The sequence below is a fragment of the Gekko japonicus genome, unplaced genomic scaffold, assembly GCF_001447785.1.
Source record: "Gekko japonicus isolate JY-2015 unplaced genomic scaffold, Gekko_japonicus_V1.1 scaffold1012, whole genome shotgun sequence".
Lineage (NCBI taxonomy): Eukaryota > Metazoa > Chordata > Lepidosauria > Squamata > Gekkonidae > Gekko > Gekko japonicus.
Genome location: NW_015172587.1, coordinates 442,672 through 469,607, shown reverse-complemented (window position 1 = coordinate 469,607; position 26,936 = coordinate 442,672). Strand labels below are relative to the sequence as shown.

At 43.1% G+C, this 26,936-nt stretch overlaps 1 protein-coding gene across 2 annotated transcripts in view; it reads right to left on the bottom strand.

Annotated features, from left to right (window-relative positions):
* RSPH9 (radial spoke head 9 homolog (Chlamydomonas)) overlaps positions 1-25,223 on the bottom strand; it is a 40,260-nt gene extending 15,037 nt beyond the window's left edge. Inside the window, exons 1-5 of one of the 2 annotated variants that reach the window (XM_015421487.1) lie at positions 24,986-25,223; positions 18,950-19,080; positions 18,277-18,311; positions 12,925-13,054; positions 10,161-10,307 (exon numbers count right to left, since the gene is read on the bottom strand). In XM_015421487.1, the coding sequence (XP_015276973.1) occupies positions 10,161-10,307; positions 12,925-13,054; positions 18,277-18,311; positions 18,950-19,080; positions 24,986-25,212 (670 nt within the window). In that variant the 5' untranslated portion in view covers positions 25,213-25,223. Of the gene's footprint in view, positions 1-10,160; positions 10,308-12,924; positions 13,055-18,276; positions 18,312-18,920; positions 19,081-24,985 lie in introns of both variants that reach the window. The other variant, XM_015421486.1, reaches the window with a different exon arrangement.
* Positions 25,224-26,936: the final 1,713 nt, after the last annotated feature.

Here is a 26,936-nt window from a genome sequence, read left to right as displayed (position 1 = left end):
TTTCAACCTTTTTTAGCTTTTTGACCGTCTTCTCTGATTTATCTTTGGTCTCCTTTAGCTCCTTCTGCAAATCATCAAATTTCTAATTGAGATTCATCAGCTAATCTAGCAGGGGGTGCAAGGCTTCAGAAATCATACCAGCTGGTAATTTCCGGTCTTGTGACCGGTGATGCTGTGCTGGCACTTCCTGTGGTGCCTCCGCCTCTGGACGCCATTTCCCCCCCCTCACTGTGACATTATTTTCACTTCCCCCCCCCCCGCTGTGGGTCTTCCCATAGGGAGAGTCCTGTTGCTTAAGTCTTTGTGCACTCTGGTACGGTAACGTCTCTGGTCACCATTGCTGGCCTTAAGGAGTTAAAAAGATCCTCAATCCTCCAGCTGCAGCTTCGGGAGCGATTCCTTCAGCGCTCTAGGCTAGAAGCTCCCTACAAGAGCTTCAGGGGGGGATCGAAGGCTTCTGAGCCCCCTTCCTGCTGCCTTGATCCGAATCGCACCCATCAGAGCTCGATGGAGTGCATTCGTTCGCGAGTCGCCGAAAACCGGAAGTCACTTGTTCACTTTTTATTTATTTCATTTTTATTTTATTTTTTTAGAAACTATAAACTACAAAAACTACACACTACCAATTCAGAGTAGCAAGGTACAATGATCTATCTTACGCTTTGGGTATTTCCCTAACGTTTACAATAAACCATTACATTACTGAGTAATAAGTATTCAAATAGAAAGAACAAAATTTCTTAATTTTGGTATAGCATATGAGCAATAATATACATTCTTTGAGTTCTGACATAGAGAAATCTTAGATCTTCATTTGGATGTCTTCTCGTCTTTACACTTCTTCTTCTTCTTTTGCCAGGGGATGTTAACCTTATAAGATCTGGGTGCAGCAGCACCCAAATCAGAATCAAAGTCAGAGTCAAAGATTTCACCCAGGGACACCGAAGTAGATGAGGAGCTGTCAGTGGCTGACACTTGATGGTCGCTATTTTCTTCACCTCTTGTTCACTTTTTCAAAGAACTCCGAAAGGTTGGTGAGGCAGGACTTCCCTTTGCAGAAGCCATGCTGACTTTCCCTCAGCAGGCTTTGTCCCTCTATGTGCGTAACAATTCTATCTTTGATTACAGTTTCTACTAATTTGCCTGGGAGAGACATTAGGCTGGCTGGCTTCTAATTTCCTGGTTCCTCTATGGATCCCTTTTAAAAAATTGGTGTCACGTTTGCTCCTCTCCAGTATTCTGGTACATCTGTTAAATCCAACTGAATTATCCATAAATATGCAAGGCTGGGAGTTGTTAGTTGATAACAAATGCAAGCATCACTCATAACTCAATAGAACTATAATAAAAGTAGGATCCATGTCCTGAGATTAACTCTGGTGCACATATATCAATGTGTAGACAAGACTCAGCATTTGTACAATACATAATTACTGCTTACAAAGAAGTACAAATGAAGTAACCCTCACTTCTGCTACCTCAGAAAAAATATTATTGATTGTGAACCCAAGTTTGTTAGATTGCTTGTAATATTTCAAAGTTTACAACTTATTATGAAGCATGCTATTACATTTTCAGACACACAGTAGTGACCATTTCATGCCTCAAGGCTATCACAATGGTGCTTGCTTCTTTTAAATGTCAGCTTCTAACAAACATAACAGGATTGCACTTACCTGTAACTGTTGTTCATCAAATAGTCTTCTGTGCACACACACATTGAGGCTGCATATGTGCAGACCAGCTGTGGAAAAGATGTCCAAATCTTTCTAGAAGACTAGGAGTGCCCCTCCTCTCTCTGGCACTTTCCTGCCAAAACAATCACATGACCAGAAGGAAGGGTGCCACTCCCTCAGTTCTCTCCATGCTGCCGCTGGAGATGCCAAGAAACGAAGGTTCCAGAGAGTTCACAGCAGGGAGGAGGTAGGGACCACTTGATGAACAACAGATACAGGTAACTGCAACCCTGTTTTCATCTTTGTGGCTTCTGTATGGTCCCATACTGAAAGATTAGCAAGCTCACTGAGTGAAGGAGGTGGGTGTGATGCTCTCAAAGGAAGAGATCATGGTGAACTGCTTTCCCAACCACTGTTTAGTGTCCCATATATGACATTCATCCAGAACTGCCTTATAAAGAAGCAGGGAATTCTCTACAAGTGTCCCAACCGAAATATATGCAGGAACGTTGCAAAGAAAAAAAGCAGTCTTTTGGAGAGAGCCGTGACACGTACAGTGGCATTGAACAGCCATGCACTCAAGACAGAATGTGATTGCCTCCATCAGCCCACAAGGACAGGTTGTGAGGATGCTGACTAGTCCTTCTTGAAGCCTGACAGAGTAATATAAAGTAGTGTTAGGTCCCTGGCAGACCAAAACTCAAGGAAAATCACATTCAAGGAATGTAAAGAGTGCACAGATGTTTGGCATCAGAAACGTAAGGATAACATTAAGAGATATAAGGACTGAGAGACAATCCCTGGTGGGGATTCCAGCCAGGGCATGAGACACCCTAACCCTGTGAACCTTCATGAATGGAGGGGGGCATAGGTTAGAACCCACAATGTCCTCATTCCACAGTTGGAAGTGCTGTATAGTAAAAAATATATATAAATGGCACAAACAATCAAAGAGGGGGTTATATGTCTGTTCGCAATACCTTTAGAAATCCAATAAGGAAGAGGAAAGTTTAGAGAGTTTGAGTCCCAACCAGTGAGCAAAACATAATCAACAGCATAAGAAGCAGGGTCCAAACCCTGTTATAGCCTCAGGGGACACTCTTTTATACTTAGAGGGGCAAAATTTGGTAGAGAAGTGGCACTTGCCATTCATAAAAATCTGAGACTACTGCTACAGTGCAGGGACGGAGCTGATAAAAATAAGCAGACAACACCATAATAATGAAAGCAGTGAAGCAGGCCTGATGTGTCCAAAGAAAGGATGGACGGCATGCACCATAATTGAACCTTGTGCAGAGCAAAATTGCCAGGGGGAAAAACATAAACCCAGACTACCTTGACAAGGGATTAGAAGGGCATTCCACAATGACAGGGGTCCCTGACAGAAAAGGAGCAAAAACAGACACTGAGGGGCAAGGCCAAATTGCCAGGCCTCCATATCTGGGAGTTGGCCCCGTTAGTTGAAGAAAACATAATTACAATGCATTCCACAACTATGTGGAGTGTTTGCACTAAAATAAAAGACAAAAGTAAGGTATGTCTAGTGCTCTAGGTGAAAGTAGTGGTATGACAAACTAACTTTGCAGATGACTGGGAGTCACTGGGAGATACATGCCCACAGCAGGGTCCCAACACTACAGGAAAGGCATCTGAGATGGCACTAACTTCCAGAGGCTCAGAGTCAAAAGAAGTGCCATGAGAAAAATGCAGTGCTGAAACTGCCAGAAGAACGCACATTAGCTCTGTCTTGGAAAGAAAGAAAAACAAATTTGGGTATCCCCTGAAAATATACACCAAAAGCCAAATTCCGTCATGGTGTCACATAGAGATATATAAAAATGCAAAAAAAAAAAAAGCAAAAAAGCTAACAATCTTAATAAAATAAGGCCTGACTAAAAACTGAGAAAGAGAAAGAGAAAATCAGCAAGATAAAAAGAGTTTTCCTGGAAAGAATCAACAACCAGCCACCAACAGGCGCAGGGAAAACAGCCTCACAGGGATCACCCTGATCACCATGTATTTTGTAAAACAGCCAAGGCATAATCCCAAACAAAGGAGAATTTTAGAGATTCTGCCACTGGCAGCTTCCACCCCCAATGGCAGACAAGAGTCTCTGCAGGAAGGGTAGAGAGGTCTGTGAATAAGGCAGCCAAGCAAAAGTTTTAAGACTACAATACACATAACTAGATGGCCTGAACCTGAACGTAGGCCTTTCCAGGTGCCCTCCTTAACACATAACAATCATTCAAAGTAGTGCCCTTTTTCTGTCTCAGGGGCAGTACTGAACTGAATAGCGTAATTAATGGGAAGAAAGGCAACATTCCTTCAGAGGAGAGGTGGGAGAGATCTTGGGTCTGAGCCCACAAAGTGACATAGTTGTGAAAAAACCTGTAGGTGGTGGACAAGACAGCTGACCATAACATTTTTTACTTTTTCATGTAGATTAAATTACCCCAGAGGATAGGTGAATGAATTTAAAGGATTTTTTACAAGTCCGATTACTGGAGACTTTTTCAGTGGGATATGTCAAGGATGGAACTTGGCATATTGCACATGGAAAAAAGTGTGTGCAACTCAGAGGCACCGCATTATTTAAAGGAGGGGAGGGAGAGGTGACTCTTAAGGACCTGACAGCAAGCCTGTTACTCCCCACAAGTGTTGCCCAACTGGACTTAGCATCATCATTCCATGAAGAATTCATATCCTCTCTGTGGAGCTGCAGTAACAACCAGCTCCTTTCTTTTTCTTTTCAATTCCTAGCATAGTCTAGGGTAGTCTGAAAAAAACCTGACCCAGATTAAAGGAATAGATTTGTCACCTACACCAGTGGCAGAGGCTGTGAGACAAGGTGTATAAAGCAAAGGGGACTGTAAAAGGGCCATATTGACCTGTTGATTCACAGCTTAAAGGGAAGGGTACGGCAGAGAAATTCCACTTCCCACCCAGGCTAACAGTATACAGCACTTACACTCCACAGTGGCTGAATTAGAGATGAAGCACTATTTAACCTGCAGGCCAAATTACCAGTGGAAGCATGCATATATTTGCTAAAGGATTGTAGTAGAGGCTGTAGTATTAGCTAATAAAATGACAGTTTGCTTGTCAAAGTCTTCATCCCATGGGGCATCCGTTTTGAGTAGAAACATAAGATATCCTTTAAAAAGATGGGCATTGAGTTTATCTGTACCCCATCTTATTCCCCAACAGTGACTCAAATGGGCTTATAACATTTTACACTTTTCCATTCCATCCTCATCAGGTCAGTTTGAAAGAATGCGATGGGCCCAAAATCACAAGCAAGCTTTCAGACAGAATGACATTTGAACCTGGGTCATCCAGATCCTAGCCCAATGTTTTAACCACTATATCACCCTGGCTTTCGCTAGAAATGGTATCACATAAGAATGACTCCATAGACAGTCTGAACCCAGTTAAAATAAGAGCTCTCTCCCAGAAGCAGCAGTGAGATTAAGAACACTGGTAGGAAGAAGGGAGTGTGGGCATACATGAAACCAACAGGGAAAATTGCCTACAAAAGTTTTAGGCTTAAAGGTGCAGGTTTATCATAGATACTGAAAACAGAAGCAACCAAGGCACCCCAGACCATGGAACAAAAAGGAGAGGCAAACTGCTCAGGCTTGCCTCCAAAAAGCATACTTGATGATCACTTTTTGAGTTCCCCATGGAGATGGATTGCAAGGTGCAACTGAGGCTGCTGTGTCACTGTGTCAGCCTTTAGAACCAGGCATTAATAAAAGGGCTTGGCACAGAGATCACCAAGAATCAGTTCTGACCTTGGAACTAAGGCAGTCCCAATAGAGTGGTAAAATGAAACTCAACAGGCCTTAAGCATAACCAGTTTGTTGCCTCAGAACACAACCAAGAACAGGAAACTCCACCCACTTTAGCATCTCTCCAAAGCTATAGGAGTGAAGAGGTCCAAACAACCCCAACTGAAAGGCACAATACCCTCCTGATACTCAACACCTTTCACAAAGAGTCACTGAGAATTGCAAGGTTCTCTTAACTCATGCCTTGAAGAATTTCACCTTGAAACTGAGGGCAGCCAGGAAAGATTTCCTTCAGTCAAGCATAGCTAAGCCCTTAAAAGGGGCTCCCACTAGGCCACACCTTCAGGCTTCTGGCTGGAACCAAACAGGAGCCAGAGAGGGGGAGGGATTCTTTCAATCAGGCCTGCTGCAGCAAAAGCCTTAGAAAAGAGTCATCTGAGGCTCTGTCAGGCAACACCTCCTGGTTTCTCCCCTCGGAGCTGACACAGCCAAGGAGGGGAATATGCCTGTTTTCAGGCTTGCATGCAGACAAAGCCTTTGAAAAGAGCCAGTGAATCCGAGGCTCTTTCAGACCACACCTCACCAGGGAGGGGGAAGGTGCCTTTATTCAGGCTGGCATGCAGCCAAAGCCTTTGAAAAAGAGTGTTTTTGAATCTAGCTCTAACAAATCATGCATTCAGGGTAAACTGTTGACAGAAAGAGTAGGGAGCTCTGCTGTGTGATCCCCCAGACAGGTAAGGTACAGAGAATGGGCGTTTATCAGTGCCATTTTAAAGCCACAGTTGGTGCAGTTCTGAAGAGGCCCCTTTTGAGTGACAATGTGGAAAGCCAGAAACTTTTCTTCTTTCAGTGTTGTTTATTCCTCACTAGAATTACTGATGACCAAAAAAAATTGATAGGAACAAGTCTCCTCAGTCTCAAGAATGAGGTGAGGAAAAACTGAAACAGTAAAGATCCTCTCTTCACAGTGGCACAAAAAGAGCTAAGTGAGTAGCATCCCTCCTCCTGGTCATGTGATTGTTTTGGCAGGAAAGCGCCAGAGGGAGGGGCATTCCTCATCTATTAGAAGGCTTTGGAAATCTTTTCCACAGATGGCCTGCACACATGGATTCCCAGCATGTGCCTGAACAGAAGCCACAACAATGAACCTATACTCTTCAACCGCTGTTTCACAGTCAGCAGTAGCACAGAAGTTTTGGGTACCTTAAGGCTGGCTATGTGAATTGTTTTTAGATAGCTGAAAGCATATCTTTGGCTTTTAATTAGATATTCATTACTGCATTAAGGTACCTGGATTTTGACTCTGACCCACCATGCTTCCTTTTATAAGAAAATAAATATACACATTTGTAATAATATCTATATAAAACAGGATGAGTAACTACAGTCCTACATGCAGCTGCCCAGTTTACTGTAAAAACAACCTTACTCTCCTGCTTTCCACTTCCAAGTCCGTATACTTTGTCATGTATTACAAGAATTTCCAAGGGCTTTGTGACAGAAACCCTACCGGAAGCCATATCAAATTTATAGCATTCACTGACAAGCCAAACTGCTCCATGTGCAATTGCTACTTTCTGGCACCAAAGCTGAGACACTCATCCACCATTCTCAAACCTTGTTCTTCAGGCTCCTGCTCTTGATATCTTTGGGTCTCTGTTGGCCTTTCTGCAGCAGTTTCCATGTAGGTGGTCCATTTTTCAGTACCACAGCATTTAGGAAAAAGAAGAAGCTAAGAGCCACATGCTACTTTGTATATGATAAGCAAAGACTGGCTATTCTGAAAAGCACACTGGCCCTATGGGAGGCTCATTCACATTGACTTGAAAGACTGAGGAAATGGGGGGGGGGGATAACTGAAAATTACTGATCGATTTGTTCCTTTTAGAATGCAGTGTGAGCACAAGAAATCTCACTCCCAATTATAGTTGGAGTAACATAAGTCATTCAAACCCCTTCTAATCATGACAGAATACAGAACTCAATTAATCTTCATTATACAAAGATCAATGATCTTCAGATTCCCTAACAAGCATGCAGACATATTCGTCCACTGCAAGCTGTTTAATTTTACCCTGCCAAGGCCAAAATGTTATAATGTGAAACAGTACAGAAAAAATTAAGTTTGAACCCAATCTCTCCAAGATAAAGTTAGAATTAACAAAAACTCATTGCGATAAAAAGCAATATTGGATGGAACAGGACATACCAAATACACCAAACCCTATAAAAAGCTTTTTTTAAAAAACAAAAAACCATTCTGATAGTGTTATCTTGCTCGGCAGGCTGCTGCAAGCCCCTTTTACTCAGGACAAAATACAGAACTCAGACAGCACAGGAAGCTAACAAAAAAGTAGGCAAAACTACCCAGTATAAGGATGTAACAGTCTCTATATGTTTTTTTTTTGTTTATCTTAACAGTCTTACTATTACCAAAAAAATTCTGAAAAATCAGGCCACACATAAAACATATAGCACGTTATTATGAAAGCCGGTGTGACACAGTGGTCAGGAACACAAGCAGAATGTCTCTGGTTTAAAGTTCAACTTCACCACAGACTTGCCAAGTGGCCTTAGACAAATTATGAGCTCTTTGCATCATCCCTCCATGTATAATATTAGTTCTCAACATGGTTTCATCTGTAGATGCTTAAATCCAAGACTGGCACCATGAATGGGCAAGACAGAACTTTCTACAACCTTGAGAAATGCAACCTTGAGAAAAGCACTAATCTGAACTCTTTTTAAAAAAACATTGGGAGCTTAATACCCAAAAACCAATAGAAGCAGTGCTTGTACGTTTAAGAAATGAATGCCTTCTCTGAGATCTCAGTGGCCACTGTGGGGTTTGCTCAACAACCACAACAATGTAAACAGCCTTCAAGCCTTGTTTTCTATCAGTAAAAGGCAGGAGGGAAGGCCCTTTCCAGTGCTACTCTGGGCTCCCAGTCCACCCCTGCTCCCCTTCTTCCTGCCTTGGAGGTAGGACATTAGGGCCAGGGCAAGCATCAAACACCAGACAACTGCTTCAGTGCAATTTGCACAACTCACCCAAGTGCAATGGTGGTACCAGAACTGGGCGCAACGGCAGTCTCTGCACACTTTGCATGACTTGGCCAGGCCTGGCAGTGGCCACCACACAACTCACCTGAGCAACTTGCTACTGCAAAACGTATGCAAGTTGGCCAGACTTTTCCCAAGGAGAGGCTGCCAGAGGGAAGAAAGGAGGAAACCTGAAAGCCAATATGCTATAGACACCCAGATTCAAATCCCCTGTCTGCTACAGAAGTTTGGGCCAGTCACACACTCTCAGCCTAACCTACCTCACAGAGTCCATGTAAGGATAAAACAGAGGGGAGGAGAATGATCCTTGGGTCCCCAGTATGTTCCATGGGTCCCCAGTAAGGAGAAAGGTGGGGTATAAATGAAGTAAATAAACAATAAATAAAGCTGAAGATTGGGAGGGGGCAGAAAAACAGAAAGGATGATTGGTGAGTGGAAAGGGGAGAAGGAAGTAGTTTATATGTGGGCTGCCAGAATAAGATAAAGAGGAAATAGATTAAGGAAGGGAATATGGAGAAAATGAAGTCATCCCTACAAGTTCTTGACGGTTCCTCAGCTATTGTTAACGACTTGCTGTCTAATAGCTGCTGTAGTGTTGTGTGAATTTCATTGGTTTTTCTTTTTTAATGCAGCCGTAAGCTGATCCTGTTGTTCCAGGATAAAAGCCAAAAAGAGAAAAACTGATCAGTAAATTGACTGAGTTCTTAGGACCCTTAACTAATATTATAGGAGCCTTATAATAATCTCCCACAATCCTCCATCCCGAATCTAATGTCATGGCCACAGCCCTCAGTTGGCAAGACCTGAGCAAACTGTTGATGATAGGATGTTTTGGAGGACATTAATTTATAGGGTCATTGTAAGCCAGAAGGGACTTGATGGGACTTAACACACACACACACACACACACACACAGAGGGGGATTAACACTCCCCCAAATAACAGAAACAATGCCTGCAGCTTTAAGAAAAGAATGTCCACTGAGCTCTCAGTGGCCATTTTGGAGTTTGCAAGGCAACCAAAACAATATTGCGTAGCCTTCTAAGCCTTGGTTTCTGCAAAGGCATGGGGTGAACCTCTAGATGTTAAAACAGTGGGGAAAGTCCTGTCTACCTCCCCTGATAGAGAAGGACTTACTGCAGACAGATCCAGTGGTGATCATTGGAAACACATAACCCACACAACTAGGCCTGGGCCAGCAACTGCCACACAGCTCTCCCAGGGAGTGGCTGCCAGGGGGAGGGAAACAGAGAAAGCTGAAGACAAGGGAGGTGACTTAGGCTTGTGGATAGGAAGGAAAGAAGGAGGCAGAAAAGGAGGAGAGGCTGCCAGGAAAGGAAAAGAGGAAATATGGGGGGGGGGAGAGATAAAGGTAAAAATGAGATTCATTCTGCAAGTCTTTGTGGATCCTCCATATAAAGAAAATAATGCAGGCCTGCCTTATATGTTTGAGGTAAGAACAACTGAGATAATTTTTTCAGTTTTCTGAACTTTAGAAGACTATTGTACAATTACTACATTTTCTTCTTCTTCAATGATGTAGGCCATATGTGTCCTCTTAGCTAGGAGTGGCAGCTTTATAACATTTCTGTTCCCATTCTACATTTTGGTGATATCACTTCCACCCTACCTTTAGGAATATCATGTTCAAGAGAATCCAGAAAGTCAATGGATGGGTCCAAATCAGCTTTCTCCAGAAGGGTTTTGTTCTTCAGGTTTACAGGCTCAGTGAAATGGAAATAGGAGCTTAACTTTTTGGCCTCAGTCAAAGACAAACCTGTTGTGTGAAGAGTGTAAACATTAGCCATGAATCTCCTTCCACATACACACTGCTAACCTTCAGTTCACTGATGAATGGCCTTAGGAAGCACCTTTGCATTAAGGCACTAATAACAAACCCACATAGACAGAGACCTCCAGGAATGCTTTGCAGAGTTCTGGGAAACTGCCAACAGTTCTATTGGTACAACAGTTCTTTGAACTGGCAGTTTATCAAAACAAATCTCTTAGTGGTTACAGCAATCTTGCTGAATCTGAAAACAAAGAAACTATTCTTCAGTCTAGCTCCACAGCCAAAAACATGGCTTGGTCATGTGATAATGTCCAAAGGTAACTCCAAGTCAGAATCATTCATGACAAAAAGAAACCAGGTGTGGGGGGGCACTCATTTAGACCTATTCTGAGTTCATGCAGATACAGGGTACAACAGCAAAGGTATCTCTAGACCAATATTGTCAGCCTTGTAATAATTCCCATTCATATATGTGAATTAAGAGTGTATGTATGCAGTATAATAGCCTTTACACTCCCATACACAGATATACAGATGAATTAAGAATAACTCAGAGCAGCACTAACTTGAGCCCTAGCAACAATTCTTAATGTGGCCAGTAAATATCAAGCAAAAACATGAATGGGAGAATGTGCTATAGAATAGGTGTCACCACAGTTCTCTCAATTGAGACAATTCTGATTGTAACCTTACAAGTAGGGCAAAGGGTTCCCTCTCTTCATTTCAGTCTATTCACATGGATTGCAGGCTGTACCACTGAGGGAATAGAGCAGAGAAGGCTTAGCTTTTTTGCAAGAAAACAGAGAAAACAAAAACCTGACAGCCTTTTAATTGCGTTAAAAGTGATGGGCAATTATCTTCTATCTTACTTATAATTTATTTTACCCACCATTCACAGAGCTCAGAATACTATGCACCATTTTTTTCTCCTCTCTGTTATCCCAATAACAATTCTGTAAAATAAGGGAGGCTAAGAAAGTGACTAGCCCAAACTCACAGAGCGTGCTTCATGTCTGAGTGAGGATTTTAACCCAATCTCCCTATTTCTGGAATTTCACCTAGCCTGGGATTATTACTGTCTAAGAGAAGATATACTGGAAGTGAAAAGTGGAGTTGCCATCCTTCCATCCACCCCCCCCCCATCAGCACAAAACCTCTGAACAAAACTTGAGTATGTTATTGGATTCCAAATTAAAAATAGGCTTAACACTTGGAAAATTCACACCTTGCCCAGGTGTGTCAAACTGAAAGGAAGCATATTAAGAAATGCTGACACTGGTGTATAGAAAAATTGCTTTCTGCTTTCTATAGCCACATGCCTTCTCCAGTAATGTCTTTTGATAACATGCTGTGTCTTGTTTCCTGTTGCAAGCCAAATGGTGGGGGCCACATGGCCTCAATAGCTATGCCATAAACCCACATTCTTTCACACTTTCATGCCAAACGCCAGACCTCATGGCTGCACTTTCTGGCCCACATGTGACTAGTCACGTAGACCATGAAGTAGCTGGAGTTTGGGTCATCTGACTGCAGGCCGGGCTCCAAACGTCTAGCCTATCCCGACACGCAGCTATGACAACCAACAATTGGGCACACCCATGCCCACTCACAATTGGCTGATGGCCACAGCTAATTGTGACTGGAATTGGGCTATAATTGATCGATCCCTATGGGAATGAGAGTCTTGCTCTGGTTGCTCTCTTGCTTAGCTCTCCCTTCTTCCTCTTGCTGCCTGTTTTATTGCACCTGGAAATGCTGCCTCATGAGAGACAAAGAGTTGCTTTGTGAACTGGAGCACATGGGTGCAAGGATGGGATTTCTCCTTAAAATCCCTTGGTACTCGGACTATCTTGGACTGATGAATAATCCTCACTTGGTAACTATGAATTATTAATGTTAGTTAAGGCAAACAGCCCTAGCCTTTGTTATTTTGTAATCTCTGGTAGTCTATGCTAATCTCTGTACTGAATAAAGATCCTTCTGATTGTTAAATGGTTTCTGATGTTGTACCTGAATTCTAAGTCTAAATCTTGTAGCCCAACGCTCCACACACATGCTACCTTGGTAAGAGTGTGCATCTCTATATTGAGTTGCTAATGTGCTAAGGGTTTGGAATCTCTCCCTTAGGAAGAGCAGGGACTAAAGAAAGAGGTTCTGGTGGCAAATTGTTCTGAAACCAGAAGGGGTATAGACCATCTTGTGGTTTGTTGTTTAACGTAGTGAAAAGTACAGGATTCCCTCCCATTCCTGGACTGGCTTGGGTGGGCAAAGACCTGTACAACTGGCCCTTCAGTTTGCTTTATACACATAAAATCCATCAGACACCAATTCCACTTCTACCACCAAAACCAATCAGTACAAAACCATTTCTGTGTGAAGGCTTTCCACACACTTTGCTTCCTTACATACAAAATGCATAATTCATATATCTATCATATAGACAGAATCTGTACTGGCTGTGCCTAGATGCTGAGTAAGCATTCCTACATCTTACATGGGGACATGCCCTAAAAATGACAAACACAAGGAGGAAGTTACTGATCATAGTTATTTTAGCATTCAATGAAGGAGATATTTTGTATTAACTCAAACATTGATTTACCTTCAAAACTCCTGTTTTCATGCACAGGTCCAAGTGGTGTCTTTATATATGCACCCCGTGGAACAATACCCACTGCCTTATCTATCTGATCTACTGTAATTACAAGACGGAGCTCCTCCTTGACCAAGGCCTGTTAAAGAAAAAACAAACAGTAAGACAGTTCTCTGCACTAGAAAGGTACCTGAAACAGAATCATCCTCCTGCAATCTGATGGATATGAGAATGATCACAGGTTCCCAATGCAAGAGGATTACTGATGCAGTAGATGTGTTCATTCCATTTGCAAAATAACTGTCTCCTCTCTAAATGGATACAGGCTTTTTGACCCCAGAGCACAACAACATTCCAAAGACTTAAGAGCACTTATGTTTTAAGAGGAAGTAGCAATCTGTCAGTTCCCCCTTCCTACTCACTTTGCTGTTTCTAAGGGTCCAGACCCCAGGAACAAAATAGGGGGGAGGGCTCAGTGGGATGCAGTGGGAGGGGGGAAATCAGTGGGAATTGCTGGCTCCTTGATCCAAGCGCTGCATGACGGAGTGAGCTCCCATCTCTGGTCCCAGCTCTTGCCAACCTAGCAGTTCGAAAGCAAGAAATTGCAAGTAGATAAATAGGTACGACTTCGGTGAGAAGGTAACAGCATTCCATGTGCCTCAACGTCTAGTCATGCCGGCCAAATGACCATGGAAACATCTTTAGACAGCCCTGGCTCTTTGGCTTGGAAACGGAGATGCGCACCGCATCCCTAGAGTCGGATTCGACTGGCTTTCGAGCAAGGGAAACCTTTACCTTAACTAAAAAACATAAGTATCCTTAGTTCTTTGGAACTGCATTGCTGGATACAGGCAGTAAGTCTATAATCTGACTCGTGTTCAAAGCGATTCAGAAGAATTCTATTTGAGGGGATTCAGTTCCTATTTAAAATACCTTGCCTTCATCTGTTAAGACCCATGAGGCAGCACCAAATGTTAGTAACATAATCACACAAAAAATTACTCACTTGGATATTAATATTTTTTCAAATGAGGAAAAAGAGATATTCAAATTTACTTTATTTATTTAAATCATTTCTGTGCCACCATTCCAACCATATGGGGTCTCCAAGGTGGCAAACATCTAAACATTAAAATATTTAAATAGCATTTTAAAAGTATATATAAATATTTAACAATACAATAAAAACAGAGCGATATACAGACACAACCAGGGAGGAGGGTCAGTTTATTGAGTTTACTAGGGCTCTGCCAAATGTAATAAAAAGTCTTCACCTGCTGGGGAAAGGTAATGACAAAGGGAGACAGATGAATTTCCCTAGGGAGGGAATTCCAACCTTTTGGCACCACAACCAAGACAAGCCTTTCTTCAGTTGCCAGCCATCTAGCCTCAGATGGCAGGGGCACCCAAAGCAAAGCCTCTGAAGATGGAGTGGATGGATAAGTTCACAGGGAGAAGGGTGGTGCTTAAGGTATGCTGGCCTCAAACCTTATAAGGCTTTAAAGGTCAATACCACCACCTTGAGTTGGGCCCAGAAGCAAACTAGTAGATGGAACAAGACTAGAGTGACACAGTCCCTGCAACTCCAGTCAACATTTTGGCGACAACACTCTGTACCAAATGTAGCTTCTGGACACACTTCAAGGGAAGCCCCACATACAGCACACTGCAGTAATCTGGCCACAACTTAAGTTAACAGTAATGCACAACTTAAAAGTTAGCAAGAACTATGGATGTTCCATGGAACAGTCCCTGTGTTATGCTCAATATGTTGAAATGCTCTTTGAAAGTGCTGATCCCTTATCGCCAATAATACATTACATATATGAGCCAAAAGTAGGTTTTGCTATCACCTTCCAAAGCAGTTATTTATAACTGTTATTACTAAAACTGTGCATAGCCATTTTTATCCATCACAGGTACTTAAGTAAAGGTAAAGCTTTTTTTCCCTTGCTCGAAAGCCAGTCAAGTCCAACTCTAGGGTTGCAGTGCTCATCTCCGTTTCCAAGCCGAAGAGCCAGCACTGTCCAAAGATATTTCCGTGGTCATGTGGCCATTTATCTACTTGCAATTTCTTGCTTTCTAACTGCTAGGTTGGCAGGAGCTGGAACCAGAGATGGGAACTCACTCCGTCATGCGACACTCGGGTCTCGAACTGCTGAACTACTGACCTTCCAGCCTGCAGTTCAGTGTCTTAACAACTTGAGCCACTGCAGCTCCCCGCAGGTAATTAGTGCCTCATTATGAGAGCTTTTGACAACAAAAGCCTTAAAGGAGACAGTCAGAATCTTTGTCCAAAAATAGCCTTCTTTGGACCCTCTAGATCGGAATAATTGTCAAACCCTTTTCTGGACCAGGTGTTTGACCAAGTGGTGACAATTCAACTCCAAATTGTTCTGGATCATACAGATTCTCAATCTGGTTTCCAACCAGATCGTGGGATGGAAACTGCCTTGGTCACCCTGTTGGCTAGGATACCAGCAAGGGAAGATTGTCTCTGTTAGTTCTTAGCAGTTTGAGAACACATGAGTGTGCATGCTGGATTAGAGCAACGGTCCATCTAGTTCTGCATCCTGTTAACAACAGAAGTTAGTCAGATGCCACCAGGTGGCTAGTCAGATGCGACCAGGAAGCCCACAATCAGGGCCCACTAGTCTCCAAACACAATCAGCAGCATTCTGCCTCTGAACCCAGAGGCCCCATTCAGCTTCATGACTAAGCTTTCAATACCATTGACCATGGCCCTTTCTGCACTGGTCCCCCCCCCCCGGTTTATTTATTTGTGCATTCTGTATGCATTCTGCATCTACAAGCAAAACTAGCATTTTCTAAGCTGGGTGCCAAACCCTCCCTCCCTCCGTGATTCTGCAAAAAGAAAGGGAACGGAGGGGAAATCCAGACCTACACATGCAAGACTGACACATTTGGGAGCAGGGAATCCCCTACTCCTTTACTGATTCCTTCTTATGCTCCCTCTGGCTTTTTAAAAGCTTGCCTGAGTGGGAGGACACGTTCTATTTTATCTTTGGAGAAGGAAGGAAAGAAAACAGAACAGGGAGGGAGCGTCAACCTAAAGAGAGAGAGGTGGGAATGGGGGAGGGGCAGCGGGCAGTACTTAAATACCCACAGAAACAATTCTACTTTAGAATGGATTAGCAATTTGAAAGTGGATGAGAACACAGAATCACTGCAAAAAGAGTTTTGGTAGCTGCGGGACAACAGTGTGCTGGAAGTGGTCTGAATGCAGATTCCTGTAAACAAATGCAAAAACAAGAGAAAGCCCGAAAGTGACAGCAGAAGGCAATGCGGAATGGAAGAATAGGATGCACTCAGAGACCAAGCCAAAATACGGGTGCAGAAAGGGTCCATGTCACCTTTGTATATTTTCTGACAGCATGGGGCTAGCACAGTGGTGCTGGCAGATTTATTTTCAGCATCTCCAAAAAACCATGGAGAGGTGTCAGCCACAGATTTGGAGTACAGCACCATCAGTACCTGAATGACATATAATTCTCTCTCATCTTTCCATCAAATCCCAGAAGGTGAAAAGTACAACCACAGTCTGGAAGTGGTGAAGGAGAAACAAACTGAAACTTCAGTCCAGAGAAAACAGAGATGCCTTTGATTTAAAGTGCAAGACTAGGTTTTCTAGGCCATTTTGGATGTAGTTGTACTCCCTCTGAAAGAACAGCTTTTCAGTTTGAGAATGTTCCTGGACCCAGCCCTACTTCTCTAGAGTCAGGTTGCTGAGGATTCCAGAAGTGTGTTTTACCAGGTGAAGCTGTTTTGCCAACAACAGCCATTCCTCAGTATCATCCAGAATGTTACTCTAACATGCTCTGTGTAGTGTTAACTTTGAAGAGTCTCCACAAACTTCAATTGACTTTAAACATAACACCAAGGATTCTCAGTACAACCTACTGTGATTATCGTACTATCCGGAGCTGTCAGCTGCACTGATTGCCAATTTGTTTCCAGGCCCAATACAAAGGGTCAGTACTGATCTTTAGGAGCCAGAAATTTAAAAGACCAGTTCCACCCAAACAACCCTGCTCATGGGCCATGGTCATCATGTACATCTCTGTTCTGAGTGCCATCAGTGAGAGAAATAAGCTTGGAGAGCATGCAAGGCAGGTCATTCTTGGTGGTGGCCCCCAAAGTATAGAATTCCCTACCCCAATATTTGCACCTTGTCCCCTAACTTCTGACCTTCCAGAACTGCTTTCTTCCAGAGAAGCTTCAATGATTTTAGTCCTTGACGCAGAGGATTTTTAGCTTCATTTAATCACCTTTGGATTTTAAATAATGTGAATAAATAAATAAACATAGTCCACCTTTCTCAAGGCAGTTTATGCAGTAAAAATCAGTGCAATCAATAGAATAAGACATCTCATAAATGAAGTAAGGCAGCTAGAAAACAAAACAAATAATAAGTAGTAAACATGATACATTAATAGGGCCAAAAGATAGAATTATATAGGTAGAAAACAATGTAGTGACAGCAAGATAATACACATGGTGAACAGATAATATACGCTGTACACATTAGTGTAGCCCACAGTCCCATTCCCTTCTTAAATAATCTTCTTGAACCATTACATCATAATACTGTTCTGTTGCCTTTACAAAAATGCCCTCCTGAACAATTCTGTTTTACATAGCTTGTCTGATAGAGTTGCCAGCTTTGGGTTGGGAAATTCCTGGAGATTTAGGAAGGGAGATTGGGAGGGTGGGGTTTGGAGAGGGGGAGACCTCTGCAGGGTATAATTCCATAGAATCCCCCCTCCAAAGCAGCCAGTTTCTCCAGAGGAACTGATATTGGTCATCTGGAGATCAACTGTAATAGTGGGAGATCTCCAGGTGCCACCTGGAGGTTGGCAACTCTAGTTAGATAATAAAATACCTGCATGTGTTGTGCTCCACTCCCCACATTTATTAGGATAGCTTTTAACCCAGTCCTAAATCCATATACAGAAGTCAAGAAAATGTAGCTTTCTTGGATAGCAGCCAGGTAAAGTATTTAGCTATGGAAGAAAATTTACAACCAAGGTCACTGGTTACGATTTCTAGATACTGGCTGATTCTGTATCAACTAACAGGCAAACTACACCTTGTGATTTTTAACATACAGTATCTGGTTTCCCCAAATCTGAGTTTGACTCAAAGAATCACATCAAGTGCAAGGGAACTGGTTTCCCAATCGCTGTGGTCCTGCTTTGGACCAGGACCACAGCACGGGGGTGGGAGGGAAGAAGGAAATTCATACTTCTCCCTTCCACACACACACAAGCTTTTGTCCCAGTCTGAATCAGAGATGAAGCTGGTCCAAGTATGAATGGGGGCCTTGGACAACTGGGAAACAAGGTCATTCCCATCTGACATGTGACTCTCTAAGTCTATCAGGTCAGGAGAACCCAGATACTATTACAACTACATGTTAAAATTGTAATGTGTAGTTCGGCCCTTAGCTGTACAATTATGCTAAAGCCTTTGTGTGCAATTCACCCAAAATAAATCAAACCTTCTGCGATCCCAGATTTTAATTCATATCATCACCACGAAGCCAACAATATATGTGAGTCATCTGAACAAAGCTATTGTACATAAGCCATCGCAATCATTCATGGGAGTCTTCTACTATTTACAAATCATGATGAGGGTATGAAACTTTCAGATGCAGCAAGCTAAATACTGAACAGCAGAAGATCAGCGAGAAGGGCCTGAAGGGGACAGCCAGTTCATCTAGCAAATAAGCTCTGGGCTTGCAGGGAACTGGCTGGAAGACTACTCAGAAACACACCACACTGAGCTTCTTGGAAGAAAGGCGAGATACAAATGCAACAAGTAAACCAATAAATGAATGAAAATTAAAAATGACAAAGGAAAGTTAGCACAGATGCATTACTTTGAAATAAGTATTTTTTAAAAGTGTAAATGCAACTTTGGACAAATTCCATGAGAGCAATTAGGAGACGAGATCTAAAGGATGCCCCCAATATACTCACCCCAGTTTCCTCTTCATATGGCTTTTCACCTTCCTCTTTCTTATCATAGTTTTCATATTCATATGATGGATCCCCCTGGAAACGTCCCTTTAATCCAGCTGTCATTGGAATCATTTCCTCAGCTGGGGGTGGCAGAAGGCTCCAATCCACACAGTTTAAACTGTCAAATTCACAAACATGACATACAGTAAAGTTTATGTTTATTGCAGGGGAAAGATCAATGTCCTTTTTCAGATTCTGGAGGTCCCACAAAGATTTCAAAAGGAACAGGAGACATGAAGACAGACTCCATAGTATGCAGACATGAAAAGTGGCAATCTTTTCACAGCCCAAAAATGTGTAACTATAATAAAACAAGCAACTTCAAATGACTAGGAAAGACAGAATGGAACCTACTGTTTTCTCCAGAATTTGAGGGCCACACTAAATAGGATGTCAACGAACTTATGTAGAACTATGGTCAAGAATACCTGCAAAGCAGCAGGGTAGCAAGTCATGCAAAAATGAAGCATGGGCATGAGGGAAACGGGAGGCAAATCTTCTCCATAAAACCACTTTTAAAAGCCATTTGTCTCCCCCCAGGACTTTATTACCTGTAAGGTGGGAAATCACCAATGCACAGTCTCAAATGTGAGATTGCTGATCTACTAACCTGTATATGTAATTTATCTCTAAAATCAACCATTGTACCAGAAGACTGGAGAGTAGAAAATGTTACACTGGTCTTTAAAACAGGGTCCAGAGGGAAATCAGGACATTACAGGCCAGTTAGCCTAAAGTCTGTCCCATGCAAATTAGTAGAAACTATAATCAAAGAGAATTATTAGGCACACAGAGGAACAAAGTCTGTTGAGGCAAAATCAGTACAGCTTCTGAAAAGGGAGGACCCTCCCTTTTGGAGTTCATTAAGAAAGTAAATAGGTATGTAGATAATGGCAACATGATAGACATATTTTATTTATTTAAAACATTTATTAGCTGCCTTTCTCCCTTGTGAAACTAAAGGTGGCTTACAATACAAATAAAACATTACAAAAACCAAAATAAAAGCAACAACTATTAAATCCATAAAAGTCATAGTTTAAAAAATCCAAATTGGACTACCAATAATAAAAGCTAAATCAATCAAAATACAGTCCTAAATAAAACTGTTTTCAACTGCCTCCTGAAGATCAGTCATGAGGGGACCAGGAACACTCCCTGGAGAGGTTGTTTCATAATCATGGGGCTGCCACCAAAAAGCTCCTCTCTTGTGGACCCGCCAAACAATCATCTTTAATTGGTACAACAGTTAGAAGGGCATCTTAATTCCCAGGCAGGAATGTATGGAAGAACATGTTGAGCTTTAAAGGACAAAACAAACCCCTGAGTTGGGCTCAGGAGCAGATCAGTAGCCAGGGTAATTGCTGCAGGATTGAGCACAATTGCTCCAGATAGCTGGCCCCAGCCAGCAGTCTAGCTGCAGCTTCCAAACAATCTTCAAGGGTAGCCCCAAGTAGAGTGCATTCCAATAAAGGTAAAGGTTTCCCTTGCTTGAAAGCCAGTCGAATCCAACTCTAGGGCACGGTGCTCATCTCCGTTTCCAAGTCAAAGAGCCAGTGCTGTCTGAAGACGTTTCCATGGTCATGTGGCCGGCATGACTAGACGCCGAAGCGCACAGGACGCTGTTACCTTCCCACTGAAGCAGTACCTATTTTTCTACTTCCAATTTCTTGCTTTCGAACTGCTAAGTTGGCAGGAGTTGGGACCAGAGACAGGAGCTCACTCCATCATGCAGCACTCAGGTCTCGAACTGCTGAACTACCGACCTCCGGTCTGCAGTTCAGTGTCTTAACCACTGAGCCACCGCAGCCCATTCTCAATATAACTAAGGCATGGGTCACTGTGGCTAGATCTGACTGACCAAGGAACAGATGCTGTTGATGCACCAGCTAGAGTTGGCCCAAGTACTTTGAGCCACAGCAGCCACCTGGTTTTCTAAGGTGACTGCACAATGTTAAGCAGCACTGGAAAGCTGTGAACCTGGCTTTTCAAAGGGAGTATAAGCCTATCAAAGAAAGGGGAGATCTCTGCTCCGCCTTTCTACTAACCCAGAGGAACTCTATCTGGTCCGAATTTTCAGCTTGTTCACCCTCATCCAGCCCATTACTAACTCCAAGCACCAATTCAGAACATCAACCGCATCCTTGGAATTCATAGGAAAAGAAAGGTAGAGCTGGCTATCATCTGCATATTGCTGACATAGCACCCATTCCTCCAGATGGCCTTTCCCAGTGGCTTCAAATAGATATTAAATAGCATGGGGGATAAGATGGAACCCTGCAGCACCTCATAGGTCAACAGCCACGGGGCAGAGAAAGAATCCCCTGACACTGAGACCAACCCCCAAGATAGGATTTATACCACCATAATATGGTACCCCTTAGTTCCAGTGCTGAGAGGTAGCTCAGAAGGATACTATGGTTAATAGTATCAAAAGGCCACTGAAAAATCCAGCAAAATTACCAGGGTAATATTTCCACATCTAATTCTCAATAGAGGTCATCAACCAAGGCAACCAAAGCAGTTTCTGTTAGAAATCCTGGCCTGAAACCAGATTGAAATGGGTCCAGAAAATCAGTCTCTTCCAAGAACACCTGGAGCTGAGAGGCACCTTGTCCAAGAATTAAAGATCTGTGACTAGCCAGAAATGTTCTCAGATGGTAGGGCTCAGGGACAGTTTTTCCCAAAATAGATCTAATTATAGACTTGGACTTACAAAAGGCTTCTTTGACAAGGTACCTCTCCAAAGACTCCTAAGTAACCTTAGCAGTCACTGGATAAGAGGATGGGTCCTCTTATGGATTAAAAAAAAGTTAAATGATAGGAAGCAAAGAGTAGGAATAAGTGGACAGTTCTCTCAATGGAGGCAAGTAAGCAGTAGAAGTCTCACAAGGATCAGTACTGGAGTTGGTGCTATAGAATTTTGTCATAAACAGTCTGGTACTGGGGGTGAGCAGTGTAGTGGCCAAGTCTGCATATCGCAAAATTATTTAAGATGCTGAAAACCATGGCCAACTGTGAAGAGCCCTAGGAGGATCTCTGCATGTTTGGTGTGTGGGCAACGAAGTGGCAAATGAAGTTTGATGTAATTGTAAGCTGATGCACACTGGAACGCCCCCCCCCCCAAAAAAAAACAACTTTAAGTATATGTACTTGCTAAGACAGAGAGGAAAAGATCTTGGGGTTGTAGTGGACAGCTCAATTAAAGTGTCAACCCAGTGCACTGTAGCAGTTAAAAATGAAGCTGTACACGGCAATTATAGGAAAGGTATTTTTAAAAATGGCCAACATTATAATGCCCCTGTAGAGATCTATGGTGCAGCCTCATTTGGAATAATGTGTGCAGTTCTGATCATTGTATCTCAAAAGATACATTTCAGAGCTAGAAAAAAAAGAGGGCAACCAAGATGATAAAGGGTTTGGAACACCTATGAGAAAAGACTGAAGTGTCTGGAACTTTTCAGTTTAGAAAAGACACAAGTATGAGGGACATGTTAAAGGTTTATAAATAGAGAAAGTAGACAGAGAGAACTTTTTCTCCCTCTCCCAAAATATCAGAACTCAAGGATATCCAATTAATTTGATGGGCTGTAGATTCAGGATGGATAAAAGGAAATACTTCTTTACTCAATGAGTAATTAAAATGTAGAATTCATTGCCAGATAATGTGGTGATGGCTAGCCACTTTAAAAGAGGATAGCTTTAAAAGGGATGTGACAGATACATGGAGGATAGATCTATCAGTGGCTACTAGCTATGGTGACTAAAGGAAACCTCCATGTTCAGAGTCAGTCAACCTCTGAATCCCAGTGCTAGGAGACAACATCAGGGGAACACCTCAGCCTCTATGCTCTGTTTTTGGACCTCCAGAGGAACTGGTTGGCCACTGTGTACGACAAGATGCTGGACTAGATGGACTGCTGGTCTGATGAAGCAGGACTCTTCTTGTGTTCTTATGGTCAAGGTCCTTCCTTCAACCCTTAACTGCATCTGTTTTCTAGACACTTCATGTAGCTGATCTTCTCTCCATCATCAACACTTTTTCTCTAAGTAACACAGGCCTCCTCCATCTTCTTTCACAGTACAGAGAAACTCAGCAGCCAAGACTGAAGAAATTGCTCCCTCCCCCCCCCAGCACAGTCCAACCCTCATCCTTTCCCTTTATTGATATCTCCCTGACACATCTTTAGCCTTCGCTTGAGACAGATAGCTGCCATAATAACAGCTGCATACAGTTGTTTGTTTTTGGTCTGTTATATATTCATTCAGTGCAGCCAAGCCACACTGGTCACAAAATTCCTGTCCACAGTTCACCCACACCTGTCTGCATGGCAGATATTGGAAATGTGGAAGAAGTAATTATTTGGACACAGATTAGGTACCACAGTGTCCGTCCCCCCCCCCACTCCTCCAGCTGTGTACTAAAGTACACGCTTTCCAGGGAGAGAGGCCCTTAGACTAGAAATTGTCCATTCTCCCGGTGTAGAGCCTCCAGTAACAACTCAATCAAAATGCTTCAAAAGTTGTGACAATATTGATAGCCCCTCCATTCTCAGCAAGCCTTTCCAGGTCTCCAATAATACCCATAATCATACATCCCACTGTCTACTACTTATTGCTGGTTGAAATTTCCACCTTTAACTTTCTCTTACTCCTCTTCTAATTTTGAATATACCACTGATCAAAGACCCACAATTCCACAGAGGGCAAAAAACTATTTTCTTTTATTTATTCTCCTGCATATGAATTCCATTTGTGCTCCTCTCATTATCATATTATATCATAGCAAAGGATAATCAACCACCTTGAGTCTCAGAGAAAAGGGTGTACTTTAATTAAGGTAAATAAAATATAAAGTATCCTGTAATAATTTGTTTTCATTATATCATTACACATAAAATTTGAGCCATGGTTCACCTGATTTCAGAACCTCTTTTCAATGCCATAATTCAGGGTACATTTATTGTCATAAACAAAATTATCTATTCGTTGGCTCAATCATCAACCAAGAGAGAGACTGCAGCCAAGAAATCAGAAGGAAATTGAGTTTTGGACGGAGACAAATGAAGGAACTAGAAAAGATCCTTATGTGTAAAGAAGTGTCACTGAAGACCAGGATCAATTCAAACTATGGTATTCTCCTTTACTACCTATGTATGTGAAAGTTGGATAGTATCATAGTGAAGAAAGCTGATGGGAAGAAAATGGATTCATTTAAAAAATGATGTTCGAGGAGAGTTTTATGAATACTGTGGACTGCCAAAAAGACAAATAAGTGGGTTCTAGATCAAATCCAGCCTGAATTATCCCTAGAATTCTCCCTAGAAGCTAAAATGACTCAACTGAGGGGTACTGTACTTTGGTCAAATCATGAGAAGACTCACAGGAAAAGACAACGATGCTAGGAAAAGATAAGGCAATAGAAAAAGAGGAAGACCAAACACGAGATAGATTAATTTAATAAAGGAAGCCATGTCTTTCAGTTTGATAGACCTCAGCAAGATTTAGGACGTTTTGGGGGTGATTAATTCATAGGGTCACCATCATAAATCAAAAGTGACTTGACAGCACATAGTACACACATAAAGTGGAATAAAAGATCCAGAAGTAGGGCTGGTTAAGAAGGGGAAGGGGGGCTAGCAAGAGAGTGTGGCTCCAAGACGTTCTGACCTGGAAGCCTCTTCTAACAGAAATTAACTATACTTCACTTAAATATATTAATGATACTCTTCCTTTTGCCATCAAGCCCGTACACAGAGACCCTTTCAGCCTAAGGGCCGCCTGAACTACATTACTTTTCCTCCCTGCTAAGCCTTCTATACAAGGCTGTCGGCTTTTTTTCTAGCTAAATTTCTGACAGTCAGAAATCCAACAGGTCAGGTTCCTCGCCCCATGCAGGGAAACAGCGTGCCTGTGTAATTTCTGCGGTCAGGCACAAGAGTCCTATCAGGAGGCAGAATCAAATAGCAGAGCGAGGGCACGGCTGCTGGTGCCAGGGCCGCATCCGTTCAGTCTCGCAGCACCTGTAGAGGCGGCTCCTGGGCCCTGCCCGGTCCGGCCCCAGGCCTTCAGCGACGTAGTAGGCCCCGCGGGTGCCTTGGATGCGTCCCCACAGGCGAACTTGCTCGAATCGGTAGTCGCGCCGCACCAGCAGAAGCGAGGTCCGCAACGCCGTCCGCTTCTCTGGGCTGAGACACACGCCGCTGCCAGCAACGAGGTCCAGCGCGTAAGGCAGCGTTTCGGCATCCATCGCGCCACGTTGAAGACGGTGAGCGAGAAGGCCCTACCGCGGGCGTCTCGTTGCCAAGCGACAGTCTCCAAGGCGCCGCGTTCCCAACTGACGCGAGGTCAAAGGTCTACCTTGGCTCTTCTCCGCGTTCTATGCCCTCCCCTCTGTCCACCTCTTTGTTTTTTACCATGGAAACGGGGCGGGGGGGGGGAGATGGAACAGCGCCTGAGAGTAACCTCTGGAGTTGGAGTAATTGCTCGCTTCCCCACCCCACCCCCACTGCGCGACGGCAAAAATTCAAGAGGCGCAGTTTTTCCAGGCGTGGAGTTACGTTAATGGAAAAGGCTTGATTTGTTGAATTGCTGTTTGTAATGAGCTTTAAAGATCATTCAGATAACTGTGTCCTGTGGAACTAATACCTTAGAAATACCAGCATGTTTAGTGCATGACAAGGGCCAGGGGTCATTTCCTGCAGGAGCACACAGGAGCGGAGCTCAGCAGTAAAGAGCCTAGGGGGCGGGCACATTCAACAAGCCCCACCCCCTGCTCCCAGCAACCCTCAGTCCGAGCAAGAAGTAGCCAGGTAAGCTGCAGAGCCCCCCCCCAAAAAAAAAAACAGTCCAGTGGCACCTTTAAGACCAAGTTTTATTCAGGTACAAGCTCTTCCTCCTCTGGGAGAACAGATCTGCACCTCCCCCCCCAATAGCTAGCAATCCAAAACAGTCCAGTGGAGCCTGAGTGTTGCCTTCTGACACACTTCTGGTGATGTCAGGGAGTGGGGCTAATGAGCTCCTGCACCTCTTTTTCTACAAAATGACCCCTGGGGACGGACCACAGAGATATGCAGACTTGCGTGAGAGATCCTGGTACTGAATCTGACAGATCTCATTATAGAGCTCACTGTAAGATCTATATTACTTCTCTGCTATCGTATCAGCTAGTTCAGAATGATCCCAGTTGCTTAACGTAACAAGACATTTACAGACTCCTAAAACTGAGCCTTCATTGTACTAGGACTGGGCAATAAGTTGTGATACTTTTGCAAAGTTTTTTGCTTATAATCAAGAATACACTCAAATCTAGAAGCTGATTGTGATATAGGTCCACCAGAAGAACTGCCTAATGCACTGCCTGTTCAATTTATGGATCACTTTGACCTAGTTTCCATGTTGACAAACCCCTAGGATCTCTGAAAGCCACTACTTGTGCCCTGGATCCTTGCCCATCCTGGGTTCTAAATTCATATAAAGACCACATCAACAAATCCTTAGTATCTGTTAGCATCTGTTATAAATCAATCACTAACTCAGGGCACCTTCACTCAACCACTCAAAGAGTCCATCCACTACTTTTTTAAAAAAAATCCCTACAGAAAAAACGATCTGGCCAATTATTGCCCTGGCTCTAACTTGCTCTTCCTAGGCAAAGTGATTGAGGGAGCAGTAGCTTCTTGGATCACTCATCTACTCTAGAGTAAGAGTCCCATAACACCTTAAAAACTAACAAGATTTGTTGTAGGGTATGAGCTTTCATGAGTCTCTGCTCACTTCTTCAGATACAACTAGAATGGGAGTCCATTGGACTTTAAGTTTTGGCGCAGCGGGATCAAGGTGGGCTGCAGAGCTCTGCTCCTGCAGTCACTCAAATTGCATGGTTTGGGAGAGTTTCTCCTAGGGGGTCCTCAGGAGAGGAGTCCCTGAAGCAGGGGGCTCGACAAAAAACCTGATTGGTCAGCTGCAGAGCTC